Source organism: Dromaius novaehollandiae, chromosome 1 (genome assembly GCF_036370855.1).
Source record: "Dromaius novaehollandiae isolate bDroNov1 chromosome 1, bDroNov1.hap1, whole genome shotgun sequence".
Taxonomy (NCBI): domain Eukaryota; kingdom Metazoa; phylum Chordata; class Aves; order Casuariiformes; family Dromaiidae; genus Dromaius; species Dromaius novaehollandiae.
The window spans coordinates 71,104,341-71,120,927 of record NC_088098.1 but is presented as its reverse complement, the minus strand read 5'-3'; the positions used below and the strand labels follow the sequence as shown (position 1 = coordinate 71,120,927).

General features: G+C 37.9%; 1 protein-coding gene across 1 annotated transcript; it reads left to right on the top strand.

The window, feature by feature from the left end:
• The first annotated feature begins 2,888 nt into the window (after positions 1-2,888).
• CMAS (cytidine monophosphate N-acetylneuraminic acid synthetase) lies at positions 2,889-14,594 on the top strand. Its single transcript, XM_026092682.2, has 8 exons — positions 2,889-3,216; positions 4,677-4,819; positions 5,054-5,209; positions 7,817-7,950; positions 9,565-9,659; positions 10,444-10,615; positions 12,494-12,644; positions 13,360-14,594. The coding sequence occupies exons 1-8, from the start codon at positions 3,026-3,028 to the stop codon at positions 13,605-13,607; spliced, it is 1,290 nt and encodes a 429-aa protein (XP_025948467.1). The 5' UTR covers positions 2,889-3,025; the 3' UTR covers positions 13,608-14,594.
• Positions 14,595-16,587: the final 1,993 nt, after the last annotated feature.

Genomic DNA, 16,587 nt, shown 5'->3' with positions numbered 1-16,587 from the left:
TAACAGCAGTCAAGAGTAACTTATCCAGAACAAGTCAAGTCAAAACAATTTCATTCTACAAAAACAGGCCTGTGGCTAGAGGAGGATGGAGTAAATCCATATCTGAAGTTTAGTAAAGCTTTTGACAATGTCTCACATGACTTGCACATATGTGAACTACAGTAGTGTGGTTGAAATGAAAATATTATAAGGTGGGGCCAGGATGGCTAGGAATAAATTCAAGATACTGCATTGGGCAGATACAGTTAGCTGCAAAGATATAGGTTGGAAGTATCTGGCCAGGCAAAAGCTCTTGCAGAAACAAATCTCAGGTTAGAGTGAACCACTGGCTGAATTAAGTCAAGCGTGTGAAAATAAGAGAAGTATACAGAGATTTATAAATAGGCATACAGCCTTCGAGATATACGAAATAGTAATTCTTTTGGTTTACTCACTTGCAGTATTATGTTTAGTGTCGAGCACTAAATTTTAAGCAGTCCAGAGGAAAATAATGAGGATCATCAGAAGTCTAGAAGAGTTGAACTAGGAGAAAGATTGAACTAACAGGCTTTCTCTTGAATAGTGTAAGAGGAGAGGGGATACCTATTTTCAAATATGCAAATACCTGCTGAAAACAGGTAGGAAACACTTTGTTCTCTACATCTATTCTGGATAAGACAAGACTTAATGGACTTACACTGCAGAAAGGAAGATTCAGTTAAGACTGGGAAAAGCTTAGCAATCATATGAAACTCTGGATTGCCTGGAGAGATTATGGAATCAACTTTACTGAAGAATGGGTTTAAGAATGGGTTAGATAAGTGCCTGTCAAGAAGGACATAGGTATTTAAGATACTGCCAGAGGACCCTTCCAGCCCTGTGATTCTATGAGTAAAAGATTTGCTCCTGGTGTGAAGGGAAAAGTGAATGCCAACAGGTTTTTAATTAACTACAGACTTGTAAAGAAAACCTTACTAGATGAACCTCATCTAGAAAATCTATAATGTTTGCCAGATCTTCTAATGTAATTTCTCTTCTCTATAAATGAAAGTGGAATCCAGGCTCAGCTCCCCATTTAGGATATCCCTGGCTTTGAGATACTAAAGTGAATTATGTAGATAAAATATTTTTTAAACATTATTTATTGTATTGTTATTACTATTGATAAATCATCCAATTTCCATAATGTGATGAACCAAAATACAGAAACTCAATGTTTTTAACCCATTTCCACTTAGCAGGCAGGTGTTTTGAATATTGTAACAATTATCTGAGTCACCTAGAAAGAGATTTACTATAGCTTATGTTTTCTTATTCTTCAATTGATAAAGCTTTGTATATTCTCTTTAAAACATGAGTAATTTTATCATAATACCTTCCAAAATGCAAAATTCATGTTTCAAAATGTATGGAAGAGACAATGCAGTAAGAAATATGATTTAGGAACTAATGCATACATATTACATGATAATACATAGACAATACACTAGATAAGTGCTGTCTATGACTTCTTTAAAGGAATTCTCAAAGATCTGCACAAAATCATATGATTTAAAATAAAAGTTAGTCCACAGGAACACATTTTGTTGAACTCCATCTCTTGTGGGAACAACAGCCTCTGACAGAAGGGTAATGATAAATAGGTAGGGGCTTTGATGTGACAAAGGCCTGAAGCTCTAGAGTTCAAAAAGACTTCAAAAGTAAGTGCACAAGAACTGGTCTGTAGGAAATAGGGAACTTAGCAGCTTGAGGCTACTAGTTTCAATCTCGCCTAGAAAAACGTTCTGAAAGGTGTTGCCATGATCTGCATAGGAAAAGGTGATCTGTCTCTCTTTGGTGTGACCCTTTTGTACAGATGTCCACTTCAAAAACAGCAAAACAAAACCCCAATAATTATTCTTTTTAAGCCTCCAACTATAGCTGAATAAAACTGGAAAGCATTTCCTTTGGCATTGGTAGGTGAGACCCTTCCAGTTTGTGACACGTCTAAAACAGTCTGAGGACAACTGCACTGAACTGGGTGTGATACATTTCCATTGAGGATCAACCATGTGAGTCTTCAGGACTGACCTTACAACACATTTTACCTGCCCCTATTTTCCATTTTCTGAAGTTTACTAAAAACCATGCTCCTCTACAGTCTTATATTGGTAGTGTATCACTTTATTTTAGCCATCTAGTCTTCTACGAGTTAGTTTATAGGACTTAAGAGAGGGTGTTTTTATGTTTTCATACACTTTGAGCAGATGGAAAATAGAAGTGGTGACTGAAACAAAATTCCTCCTCACATATAAAAAAGCTCCGATGTGATTACTCTGCCCTCTGCCGGGACTCATTACACAGAAGGAAATGACACAGGACAAACCAGTCAAGGATAAGGATTTATACTAGCAGCTGAAGGAAAACAGCAGAATCTGGTTTATGCAGTTTTCCAGACATAACGTTGCAGTGCTTGCTCAGCTCCCTGCTGCAAGGGCTATGTGCTGTTCAGTACCACAGCTAATGAGCCTAAAGCCATCTTGGACATGTTAACATGAGAGGCAGCTGCACCTCAGACTGATTTTTTTAAGTGCACAAGCTTTATTAAGAACAGAGCCTCGTGATTCATACCACAAGGCACTCTCCACTGCACCCTGAAATGTTATCTAAGGAAACATGAGGTGGCCCCATCTCACAGTCAGGACAGTGCTGCGTGTGGGTACCCCACACCAAAGAGTGGCCATCTCTTCCCAGGTAGAAGGAAGGCCGTCTCACGCCTACTTCCCCCCACAACGATGCGTCCAGGGGCTCCAGGCCCCCGACCCGATCCCCTCGCCTCAGGGCCCCTGGCCGACCTCAACTCCCACACCCAACGGCTTCCCGCCGCGCGTGCCCCGCCCGCCTACACGCATGCGCGGCCGGGCCGGCGCCCGCCCCAAAGGACTACATTTCCCAGCATGGCCCAGCCCGCACCGTGGCAGGCACCGCCGAGCCTCAGGGTGTAGGTAGAAGGAGCTGGCAGTTAGGGCGGGGCGGACACGGGGGGTTCGCGGAAGGTGGCGGCGACATGGAGGCCGGCGCGGGGGGCTCGCGCGCGCTGCCGGCGGGCGACGCGCGGCCGCGGGGCCACCTGGCCGCCCTGGTGCTGGCGCGCGGCGGCAGTAAGGGGATCCCGCTGAAGAACATCAAGCTGCTGGCCGGCGTGCCGCTCATCGGCTGGGTGCTGCGCGCCGCCCTCGACGCAGGGGTCTTCCACAGGTGCGCATGCGCCTCCACTCCGCCGTTCCCCCCCCCCCCCCCCGGCGTTGCGGCGGGGTTGGGGGGGGGGGGGGGCTGGCGCCATGTTAGTGGAGGGGACGCGGGGCTCCGCTGCAGGCAGAGAAGGTGGGCCGGAGGTTTTGGGGTGCTGGCTGAGGTGCCGGGGAGCCCCGGCACGGGGGGGGGGGGGGGAGCTGCCTGGGAGCGTGGCGGCGGGGGGGCCTGCCTAGGGCAGGCTCCTGGGGCAGCGGCCCCTTTCCAGCGGGCTTAACCCTGAGAGAGTCTGACGCAAAATCTTAAATACAACTACCAGTAGAGAGACTCATTCTGTTATTATAGAGGGAGCAGTCCGTCCCTCGGTGTCAGAAATTTTCTAGACCCCTTTAAAAGCGCTGTGCCATCAGTCAGTGTACATATTACACAACAAAACTTTGTTAGTTAAATGGGTAGAGTATGTTTGAACTAGCCAACCTGAAGCACAAGGAAAATATCTCTCACTTTGGCATTTGTTTACATGGGTGTGACTTGATGTTGCTGTCATGGTCATACTTATTACAGTGATCCCATGATGTCTTTGAATGGAAAAACTTAAGCATCATTTGCTATGTACAGTATGTTGAGAATGCCAATAGTTTTGTAAGAATAAACTTTTTCACTTTTTTTTATATATATACTGTATGCTTTTCTGTAAAAATGATTGCAGCAGTGGTGCACAATGCTCAGCCAGTGTTTGTCATCACCTAATAGCCAGATTTAGCCCTTCCCTTTGTAAATGTTTATCATACCTAAATAATAACAATCTTGCTTTACCAGTATGAGAGCTTTTTTGTGCCAAAATGTCTGTGATGGCAACTCAAAAGGCTCTTGCCCTGGGATTGGAAGGAGACTAACCAATACATTCCATTATACTTGCAGAATAAGCTAATTCTATAGCTGAGTAGCAGTTTTGTTTGTTGTCAGGATTGTTTCTGAACTCCTGAGTGATTCTGAATACATCATTTCACCCATTCATCACTCAGTGGTCTGTTAGTGGGCCTAGCAAATTGTAGCATACTGACATTGCATATTTATGGTAACATTTCTGTATTTGGTTTTGCTCAAGCAACCTACATGCATGGTAGATCAAGTACCATACAGTATTAAATTGAAATGCAGCTCAGACTTGAGAGTTTACAAACTAGCAAGTGTGTTTTTGTTCTTTATTTCTAAAAGTTGTTCATTCTTGTACTGACAGGGACGTTTTAACAACACAAGGATATAAACTAGTTCTCTTTTCTTCATTGCCAGATTTAGTCCGTGGATAAGCCAGGGTGTTGTTCAGGTTAGCAGGCTATGACAGGCAAATTAGTAATGGGTTAGCAACCTATTGCTTCTGTAGCCATTATGTTTCATTTTAATAGGGTCTGAGGCAAGCTAAGTTGTTCATATAATTATTCATTTCTGTCACTGTCTGCCAACAGTGTATGGGTTTCTACAGACCATGATGAAATTGAGAAGGTTGCAAAGCAGTTTGGTGCTCAAGTTCATCGCAGAAGCCCTGAAGTGTCTCAAGACTCTTCTACTTCTCTAGAAACTATCAGAGAGTTTCTTAATCGTCATCATGGTACATCAGTATTATTTGTTTGGTTCCAGTAGCAAAATGTGCTGAGCTTTTGTATTTTATTATAAACTTAGAAATATGATGCATTTATTTTATTTTATTTAGAAAAATAAGTAAAGCCTGTACTAAATATAAGCTAGTAAGGTTCTCCTTTTTAAGTGGTATTTGCTCATGTCACAGTTTGCAATTGTGTGCATTAAAAAAATCACTGTTTCATAAATGTTTATTTTTCTTTAGAGGTTGATATTGTAGGAAATATTCAAGCAACATCTCCCTGTTTACATCCCAGTGATCTTATAAAAGTGGCAGATCTGATCCAGAAGGAGGGCTTTGATTCTGTCTTCTCTGTTGTAAGACGGCATCAGTTCAGATGGAGTGAGGTAAAAAAAGGAGGTAATATTTAGTTTTTTCTGGTTACAATTATACTCAATAAAAATTCTATTCATGTAGTTTACGTTCATACCTATGGTATGATACAGTAGGAAGTGATGTCAGAGGCATACGCCGAAGTCCTGGAGGGCAATGAGATCACTTGGAAATTTCTTCAAGTAGTGCTGGTTTTATATGATCATTATTTTTATAGCAAGTTTATATCTGATCATTCTTCATTGTTTTGTAGAAGTGATGAGATGCTGAAAGTGCAAATGTTATTAAAATGTTTAGGCTCAAAACATAAATCCCCAAAACTTTGTGTCAACTCCTGCTTGGCAGGTATTCAGGTATATACTGACATGACGCTGCGGTCTTATCTTATCTAGGAAAATATTTTGTTCTTACTTTGCACTGACTAGTAAAAGGCTGATGTAAGGTAAAGTCTCAATGAAGATGGGATGGCAGCCTGTTAGCCTGGTGGCTTATGGTTTATTTCAGCATGTTAATTCATCTGCAGGCTTATGTCAATTTGTGAACTGCCTTTGAGTCATGAATTCTGAACTCATGTTGATTAGCTCATACAGAAGAATGTGACTATTTCTGGTAGAGAAAGTGTGCTTCTCCGCTACAGTTGCCAAGATGAATACAGACTGAACTCTACCAGTAAATAAAAATTGTGCCTACTTGTAGCTATAGAACTACGTTTCATACTTGTACAAATATCTATACCCCACGTGTTATCTGTGTTGTTTTTATTTCTGTGGCTAAAGCAGAAATGTTTGCTTCTATTTTTTCTCAAAGTGGTTAGTTCAGTAACGTCCACATCATTATTATTTTTTTAAATAAAAGAATGTATTACTCGGGTTACTGTGGGTTTTTTTTTTTTTTTTTTTTTTTTGAAACCTAAAATGCATCAGATGTCAATTTTTTTTTACTAGTTTATAGAGCATTGTACTGTAGAAGAGCATGTGAAATATAATTGAAGCATGGTACTAGAGATGGAATAAAAGTTAGGCCTTTGATTAGAATGAACAGGCAACTCGAACATCCTCATTGTTTCTGATAAGAGGAGAAGTAACGTGGTGCAATTTGTATGTAACATGTAAGAGGAACATCAAAATCATGGCTGAAAGTTTAGGATTCTGTGGATTGCATTTTAGGCAACCAGGACTAAGTCCACTTAACATCTTGAAATGCTAGAACGGACATCTGTGAAAGAGTAAATCTCATTTGAATGTACCATGTGGCTTCCTGAAGCGATTGTGTGGCATCAAGTCTCCATAGGTATTTGACATCCTGTACTGGCTTCTGTGAATTCCCTGTATCTTCAAAGTATTAAAATGAAAAAAAAGTCTCAACGCCTACCTGAAACAGAAAATCATTCTTTAGTATCAGGTGACATGTAAGGTCTTTTAATGTGGTGGAAGATGAAGAATCATTCTATACAAGGAGTATATATGAGAAGAGTGGGAAAAAAATCATGTCAACACTAGCAGCTTAAGAGGAAAAGAAAATTGCCTTTCAGGAATGTGGTGTTTCAGGTAACAGCAATTACAAGAGTAGAATGCAGTGTAGGACTGTATTCTTTTCAGGCAGCTTTGAAGTACTGAATATGTCAAAAGAATTTTGTATCTTTTCCTATGTATTTTTATTGTTCCTTCTCGTTAAGGGATTAATATATATGCACCTTGAAAGAGAACAGTGTTTGTAGTTGGACTGCTTACTTCCTGGAACACAAAGTTGTAATGTATTTATTAAATGTAAAGTGTATATATATATATGAAAGCCTCAGGATGTTTGAGGTGTTCAAGAACTCCCACTAGCTTTTGCATGGGTCATCAGATCATGAGAGCTGGTGCATTTTAGTTGTTTTGTGTATGAATGTGAGTGGCTTAAGAATAGGTGTCTCTGGTCCCTGGTTCAGTTTCTGCTTCATTCACTACTGGCATTGATTGCAATATGGGATCTGCCTTGTTCGGAGACAGTGGTTTGTTTATTTGTGGACACTGATTAAACCAGTTAAAAATGGCTAATATTATGGCTACCTTTTAGGTAGGAAGTGCCAGCATGTTTCCGTAGGCAAAACTTCTTCTCATAACATCTTTTTTGACCTGCCAGATTTCAGGTTGGTTCTCTCAGCTTTCAGAGTTGATTTAGGGCATCTGTGTTTTTAGGTGTAGGTAGCTGAGTGGGTTTTTTGTGTTTACCCTTAGTGCAAGTTAAGCCCTTTCTGTAGTGTACTAGAAGATAGAATATGGAAAGGGTGATATTTTTTTCACACAGGCAAGAACACTCTAGAAGAATGTCCCCTCTAATCTTTTATTAACCAGCTTTGGAACTAAGAACCTCTCAGGAATTTTTCTTTTCAAGTTGGAGTGAAAAAAATTTGATTTTTCCCTTTGCTAGAAATGTAGGGCAGTCCTCCAGTTTGTTATTCACAGTTATAACAAAGAACAAGCAGTTCAGTGATTATTTATAAAGCTAAGCTATGAGAAACAGTAATGAAAGAAGCAAGTGACTGAATTATGCCCTTAATTTTTCAACAGAAAGCTATTTAAAGAAAGTTATTAAGTGTCTCTGAAGAAGTGTTTCTGGAAAACTTACTTTCTCATTTCTCTCTGTTAACAGAAAACAAAATGACAGAGCCCCAAAACCTGAATCCAGCAAAACGATACCGGAGGCAAGATTGGCCTGGAGAGCTGTATGAAAATGGCTCGTTCTACTTTGCTAAGAGGCATTTGATTGAGAAAGGCTACTTGCAGGTTAGTGTTTCTGTCTTTAATGGCATTCTAGAAAATACTTCTTGTGCTTTTGTCATAGAGGGTTCTGAATTCAATAATGTATCTCTGTTTTTGAGGCAGTGTCTAGTAAGAGCACTTTGACTTCAGGACAATTAACTTACTTGTAACTTAATGAGGCCTGCTGTAGGTAGGGCAGTTCCGGTAACAACTTCCTCCACTGCAAACAAATTCATACAAATAATATTTGTATATCTGGCTGTAAGCCAAAAAGAATACACTATTGAGATTCACATCAGTTCATCAGGATGTAAGTACATATCTCATAATTCAGTTTAGTGTTACTGGTTGTATAACACTGACCTTAACACAATGTGACAGGCTTCTCATATAACATGTAATGAGCACTTCATTTCTGTGTAGCTCAATTTTCTAATTTGTCATGTGTGTGTAATGCTTTTCTCATGGGCTAAGGCCTATGGCTGGATGGAATTTTTCTTGATCTTCAACTCAAGTGTTGTATTCTTAAAAGAAACCTGATAGTCACTTCTACTTCTTTGTCAAGCTCCTTTCTAGGAGATTAGTTTAAACTGGGTTTTTTTTGCCTTCTTCCAGTAGCTTTTCTGGAAGACTGTTACATAACCCCTTCCCTTCAGTAGAAACATTTGTATGTTCTCAAGCTTAAACTGGCCTATTCACAGCCAGTTTAGACCTTTTGTCTTGCACCAGTTCTATATTATAATTTAAACAGCCTTTTCCCCCTTCTTGATGTAGTGCATTCCCAGTGTAGTAATGTAGAATGAGTGTATTTACTTCAGCTTTCATTTGTTTGTGTACAAGCATAGCCCCTTAATTTTCTCATGTAAGACAGGTTTTCCATCTTACAGATCATTTCCAATATTTGTCACCAGAACTGCACAAAAGCCTAATGCAGATATTTGCATATTTCTGCTGGGAATACTTTATTAGGTATGGCAAGAATACAAGGTTCTTATTTCTGTCTTTTGCAAATAACTCACTAGTTACTAACTTAGGTCTCCATAGTTTGGGTAGATCTATGTAGTGCCAGCTAGTGCTGTGTGGACTTAAAGCACTGAGCTGCACTGCTTTGTACATTTCATGAAGGTTGGGTTGCTAACTTTTTGGTGATCAGTGGTTTTTCTTTTGTTTTGTTTTTTTGTTGTTTTTGTTTTATTCTGTTTTGTTTTGTTTTAATTAAATTGGGGTTTGGTGGATGTGTTTCCAGTGGAGATCAAGTCTTTGTGTAGATAACAAACAAACAAAAAAAAGCATACTTCTACTGAGTCAATGCTAAATGTGTTACTGTTTCACTGTATTAGATAAAGACCTAGTAAAATCAGTATGATCTAATGACTACAGTGCGTAACATCTTTCTTGTACACTTTCTATAGCTGTAAACTGAAGGTGCTTACTAACTGTTTTGCCCATGTAAAGTTCTTTAAAATGCTGGATTCTGTGTAATTTGCAAAATGTCATTGTTGGTTGTTCAGTTGTATCTAAGCCACTATGACTGCTGTGTAAACAGATATTTAGGCTTCATTACATGGTGCTAAATTGTACAAATTTATGGTTGTATTAACCCAAATGGAAAGTGTTAATGGATTATATTTTATTTAGGGTGGTAAAATGGCCTACTATGAAATGCGTGCTGAGCACAGCGTCGATATTGATATAGACATTGACTGGCCTATTGCGGAGCAAAGAGTGCTAAGGTAGAAGCACTTTTTATTCCTTTGTCTTTAATATCAGTCATTGCTTCAAATTATCATCATATGAATTCATAGTGTTTATTTGATTTTGAGATTGTAACTTAACAAAGTAATCAAGATCAAAGATACTTGAACAACTCTGTTTCCATCCATCTTTTTTTCTCCTCTGTCTGTTGAAATCAGCTGAATTACCTTTGCTATTTCGTTTTTGAAGTTTCAGCCTAGGGGAAAGGGAGATTGTAAGTCCCACTATACCATAGAAATATGTTAGTAACATTTCTGGCCTTTTCCATCTGCATTGTCCTAGGCTTCCATGGCCAGCACCATGTTTACTGATGCATGTTACTAAGAGAGAGTGGTGCATGTGAGAGACTTGAGGTGATTCCATCTTGCCTGCTCCCTTTTCTTTGCAGCTACTCCGCACCTCTTAAAGGAAATAGCAGGTATAAATGGAGCGTATTGCCTACCCCTTTTTTATTCTTTACTTCATTTTGGGTTTTTTTTCTCTCAAAATAAGTGCTGCAGAACATAACATTTTATGCTAAGAAAATAAGTCTCTTCCTAATTCTTAAAGAGACAACATAACTGAGTTGTCTTGCATGGTTTTGTTTTTTCTTTGATGGGGGAGAATATAGTTGACAAGTGAAGACAATGAGAAAAGACTTTAGAAAAGTCTTAAAGAATTTCAAAGGTGATGCAGCTGTGATCTTCAGACAAAAGAATTTGAGTTGTTTATTTTTTGGTTGTGCAAAAACTTTCATCCTGAAAAGATAACTTCTTTGTCTAGCTTTGGATATTTTGGTAAAGAGCCATTAAAAGAGGTGAAGCTATTGGTTTGCAGTATTGATGGATGCCTGACAAATGGTCGCATTTATGTGACAGAAGATCAGAAGGAAATGATCTCTTATGATTATAGAGATATTGTTGGGATTGATCTCTTAAAGAAAAGAGGAATCCAGGTAAGCATTGTTCTGAAACATTCGGGCTTTATTTCTGATGTAAACTGAACATTAAAAGATTCTAAAACCTACAGCACTTGAAGTTGCTTCAGAATGCTTTTGATCAAGGTGCATAATATGTTGGTACAGGGTTGGGACAAATGTTGTTCTCAGATTCCCTGGAGGAAAATTAATGCCTTTTGATAAAATTCTTGCTCTCATTCCTGGTGACTATGGCATTTTTTTCCTCTTCCTGTCCTGAAAAAAATGGCGAAAGAAATGTGTATGATGTTGTGCTAGCCCCAATCATATTGTGTGCTATTTAGTCTAGATACACATTAATTAGCAGTCAGTTTATAATGTTCTTGTTTACTGTGACATCTGTGTGCTACACAAACTATGAATATGTTTTTGCAATAGCTCCGCCAAGCAGGGATACGTTATCTCTTAGTTATGGAAGAGGAAAGGGTTCACAGGGAAATTCATTGGTTCATCCTAGATTACCCATGATGGTGGCAAAGTAGGAAAATCAAACCCCAATCACTTTTGTCCATGTAATTGCATTAACCACAGTTTACTCTCTCTGAAGCTGTAAGAATTCAAGGCAAGCTGGAACAATACAGGTTGTAATATGCCTGCTTTCCTCAATTATTAGTACGGAATTCCGCTAAACTGAGGATTTGGTTACCTTTATGTAAAATTAGCCTCCCTGCTATTTTCTGCATGGGCTGCTGGCTTTGATATAGCCAGAAGAATTTCTTGGGTAAGAACTGACTGATACAGGTTCAGGCTTCAGAGAGCTTTATTTGGATCCTACTGCAGGTGGAGATAGGTATGGACAAGATAAACTTAGCCACCCCCTGAGGAGACTGTTTAGATGTTTTGGATTCTCCATAGTAGGCATTCTTAAAACAGGTTAGACGAAACATTCTTGAAATAGAGGAGTAGCTGATGCTGCCTTGGGGCACTGGAAAGGAGTAAATGGATTTTCAAAACTCTTTCAGCTCTATTTTCTAAGAGGCGAAGGGGAGGAACCTTGCAACGGTCATTTTGTTGCCTGTGAGCACCTTTTTCCATTCCTACCCTGACTTGGAATCTTTCATTAGAAATGTCTTGGGCTTTGTGCTGCACTTGCTGTATTTCTAGTAGATGTTGCTGACATACTCTTGCTTTGTGCACGAGTCCTGCTTATTATTTAAAATCAGTGCCAAATATTTGTTATCACTTAGGGACAAATTTATCTTCCTTAACTGCTGCTAACTTGGACAGAAAACTTGGGGGGGGGGGTTGTCTGAGATTAGAAATCCTTCTGCAGTAATTTTATTTCCTATGTTGTGCATTGTTCCTAAATTTCAAATTTTGAATGAAGTTCCTGAGATGAATGTGCCACACCAGTTTGCTTAATGTTCTGTTGACGCTTGGAAGTCCTATTGCAAAAAAAGAGAATGTTATTAGGTAGAAGAGTCATGGAAAATATTTCAAAGTGTTTGTCTAGAAATATTACAGGAACCTTCCCCAGGAATTTTTTTTTATTGCATACTGTGACTTAGATTAGATAATACAGTATTAGACAGCCAGCGTGCCATGGTATACTGATATCCAGTATTTTATTTGGTACTTGATGCATTTAAAAAGAAAATGTAAATTCCTCTTCTGTGAACTTCAAGGAAACTTACAGACTGATGATGCACTTTCTCTTAACAACTTGTAATTAAAGACTGTAATGTGTTTTTTGAATTCTGATCACTTTTGCTCTGAGTTTTGAATGAAGAAACCAGTCCCAACACTTCTGATATCAAAGAGAGCCTCTATGAGAAAAATTTCTACTGTTCTTTCCTAAATCAGTTTGTCTTGTTTCTTTGTATGTAGAAATTATTCTAACTTTACTTAATTTAATAGGTTCGACTTATCTCTGAAAGAGATTGTTCAAAAACGCTGTCGGCCATGCAGCTGGGATGCGTAGCAAAAGTTAACGCAACAAATAAATTACAAGTCCTAGAGGACTGGCGAAAAGATATTGGTTTGAGCTGGAAAGAAGTGGCTTACTTAGGTCAGTTTCTTTTTTTGGTACTAAAATTTCATACAGAAATATAAACTTTGTGGCACTGTTCATCTTCAAAGCACTTTGCCCTTTGTTAGTAAACTAGATTTGATGGAATTGAAGTGCAAATTGCAGCATAGAATCACCAAAAGTAAATACATACTTTACGTCCTGTTGCGGTCCAGTCTAAATATTAAATGTGTTAATGAATCAAGGCCTGATTTGGTAAGTTAAGTCTCAGCTGTTTTTAGAACAAGATTTAGAAAAGCATAATAAGCTTTTGGTACGGTTACACATGCATACAGCTAAAGTTCACAACTTTGAACTGATTTATATTCACCTGGAATGAATTAAAATTGTATTATGAAATGTAAGCAAATTGGACAGAATTAAGCTGCCACTGAAATGTAGTTTTGTGCAGGACTACATAGCTTTAAGTACGTAGCTGTGCAAATGCTTACTGTGTTGCTTAAACAGTTTTACTGGTCTTAAAAGTGCTGTTCTTTTGCTTAAAGTTTGTGTAGTGTGTGATTAGTGTTGAAATATATCATAGAGGTTTTCTAAGAACTGACTCACATATGCAAAGTGCTGTTGAGCTTCTCAGATGAAAGTTGACTCAAGAATACAAATTTTAAAAATGGATTCATGCATATAAGGAAGAATGTGTGTTTTGCAAAGTTTATCCCCTTTGTGATATTTGTACGTGTGTCATCTTTCTCAACAGGAAATGAAGAGTCTGATGTGGAATGCCTGAAAAATGCTGGCATGAGTGGTGTGCCTGCTGATGCTTGCGCAGTTGCTCAGAAGGCCGCTGGTTATATTTGTAAAAGCAATGGCGGCTGCGGAGCCATCCGAGAGTTTGCAGAACACATATTCCTGTTGTTAGAAAAAGTGAACTCAGCAAGAAAGCAGATGGGAGAAGTGAGTTTAGTAGGACAGGAAACTGGGGGAAGTGAGAACAGCAGGAGATAAGGAACTAATGAAAAAGAAATAACACAGTTGTTCTCTCCTGCTTTTCTCCTTTTCCCCTTCCCCTCCGAATATGTCTGTATCCCAAAGGATAGCTTGCCTTTCAGCTTTGACAGGTAGAGTTAAAAGGATGTTTCCCTCTAGTTTAAGGTCCCACTTTGATTAAATGCTGAGAACATTTGTATTCATTATTTTAAAAGCCATATAAGTGCAGTGGAAGGAATGCTACAAAAGGTAGGGTCCTGTAAATGTTCTTTTAGTCATTATACCTATTCTACAGGAATGTGCTCTTATTTCATAATTGAACATTTTCAGCAATGATTTCTTTTTATGATTTGAGGATTTATGATTCAGATTTCTGGCAGTTTTGTTCCGTCAGTTGTGCTCCTTTTATTTATGCTTCCTGTAGCAAATGTCAACATGATGTTGTAACTGTGTGCTTGCTTTTTGAGATGCATCTCTAATAAGCATGAGTTTTAGCATATGCTGGAGAAGTCAGGTGTGAAATAACTATCAAACTTTCTCCTATATTTTTAAAAGAGAGTTCAGATATTATAAAACCAGTCAATATTAGTTAAGAAAAGCATTTAAGCATGTGCTCAATTTTAAGCTTATAAATAATTAAATGGTGCTTGGAGTTGTGTCTCTTAACTTTGAACCTCTTCAAGTACTTAAACTCAGTTAATTAAAATGAAACTCAGTAAATTAACATACCCAAATGCTTTGCTGAATTTGAAGCTGAAGTTCCCATTAACTTTGAGATCTATCTATTGCAGAAACTGTTTCTTTCTATGAAGGCTTTATTAAAATAATTAACAACAGAAAAGATCTTTATTGTATGAAAAAGTAATTGCTGTAAAAAATTCATAGTTGAGGTTTGTGGGTTTATATAAAGCATACATTCAGACTATTTTTAACATGTTAATTTAAAACTGGTGTGTCTGTATGTGTATTTATGTAAAATACAATTTTTATCCTGTTTTGATTTAATGGACTCAGTGATCTATAAGCATTTGTATAACCAACACTAAAATGTGGATCTCTTTTCAATTCTAGTATTTATCAGTGTGTCAAGCTGAGCCTTGGATCATGCTAAAAAATAAAACATAGTAACAGTTGCAGACAGGCAGTTGCTACTGAGATGAATTATCATCTCCTTTTGGTGAGGTTTTAGGGTTCTGCACTGGTTAAGTCCATGGACTTTGATAACAGGAGAGGCACATTTTGGACAACACTGTGAACTTTGGCATAAGTAGTTCAATCATTTTCTCCTATAGGCTAATGTGATAAAGCTGCTTAAGTTCAGGTTGGATCAACAAATCACTGTTGATAATATGTCATTTAACATTAGCCACATTTTTATTTTGCTTCATCATGGTCAATTAAGTTTTTGACTTTGGTTTGGAAAGCCATTTCTTGTGAATGGATAGCTTTAAACAAGGCCACTGTGCTGAACTTGATTCCCATTCCTTCCATTGTAAAGCAGGCAAAAATATATTCTATTATTTATTATTAGAATATATTATTATATTAGAATATATTATTATTAGAATATATTCTAAAAATATCTATTATAGTAGAAATATGAATTTGCAGTACTGTTCGCAGCTTTCTCCGAGTCAAGAACTCTTAATGTTTCGGTAACTTTGATGTATATACTGTATATACAGTAAGTCCCTGTCCAAAATCTCTACATGTCTCAAAAAATAAATGCAGAAACACTTTTGTATGAGTGTTTGTAATAGGCAGGAAAAAATGGTAGCTGGTACATAAGTGTTTTCACTTTGACAAATTCTTGTTTAGAAAAACCTGGTATAAACATTTTATATTGGACATACAAGAAGTATGTAGAAACAAGAAATGAAGAGTGAAAGACCTCTAGAGAAAATTTACAAAATAAACCCTGTCTGAGTATTTTAATTTAGACTCTGATCTGGCAAATACTTAACAAGCTCATATTTCCAATACCCACATGGGATGTGGGAAACAGGGTCCTTTGCCTGAAGGGCTCAGATTTCTATTGCCCACACTGCAAAGGAAAGCCTAACTATAAATTAGAGTAGAACAGGGGATGTTTCATTTCCTTCTCTTGACTTTACAGAAGATATCCAATCATATGGAGGATATAGGGATCACAAAGGGGCAGAGACAGAGAGTATGACTATAATAGTCACCTTAAACGGAAAATCCTGGGTCCTGGGCCACCTTCAAAGATGTAATATTTTTTGCTAGTGACTGTTTCAGTACATATCCCTGCACCATGCTTGTCTTTCATTAGAGGTGTGTGATACACTCAGGCTTGTATTTCAACAGTCATTTTCATTAAAGTGGGTTGATTTTAGAATAATCTTGCTTGATTATCAGAATTGAATTAAAATGAGGGAAAAATGTGAGCATTTGTTTTTTAGTTTAAATATCTAGTGTTTATTTAAAACATTTTAGTAGCCTATTTGATATGAAAACATTGCAGAAAAATTATGTGAGTTGTTTTATTACAACTTGGTGAAACAGAAAAAGGTAAGAAACTATGTAATTTATATTAAGGTGTATATATAATGGAAATACAGCTGATAAAGTAACTGGAATTTGAAATAGGTTTCTTTAGTCCTTTTAGAATAGAATGGTTATGGGGTAAATTATAATGAATTTGTACACTATAAATTGTACCCTTCCAAGGTTATGTGCCACATGAATGGAATAAACCCGAAGAAGGTGGGCAAACTTAATGCCCAAATTAATTGCATACACATATGATTGACTGGTTACCAAAAATCTTCGTCTTGACCTGCTCTTGGAGACAACTCTTCAGTTTGTGTGTGGCTATGCCCTGTTAAGTAACTTCTCCTGCACTTGCATGTATTTCATGTTTTCAAATAGCTGCTTCACAGTACTGTGTGATTTATGTCTGTATTTGTGAAAGATAGGAATCGTCTTAGTTTTCTGAGCTGTCAAGGCCAGCTCAGTATTTCTATAGTAGGATAAT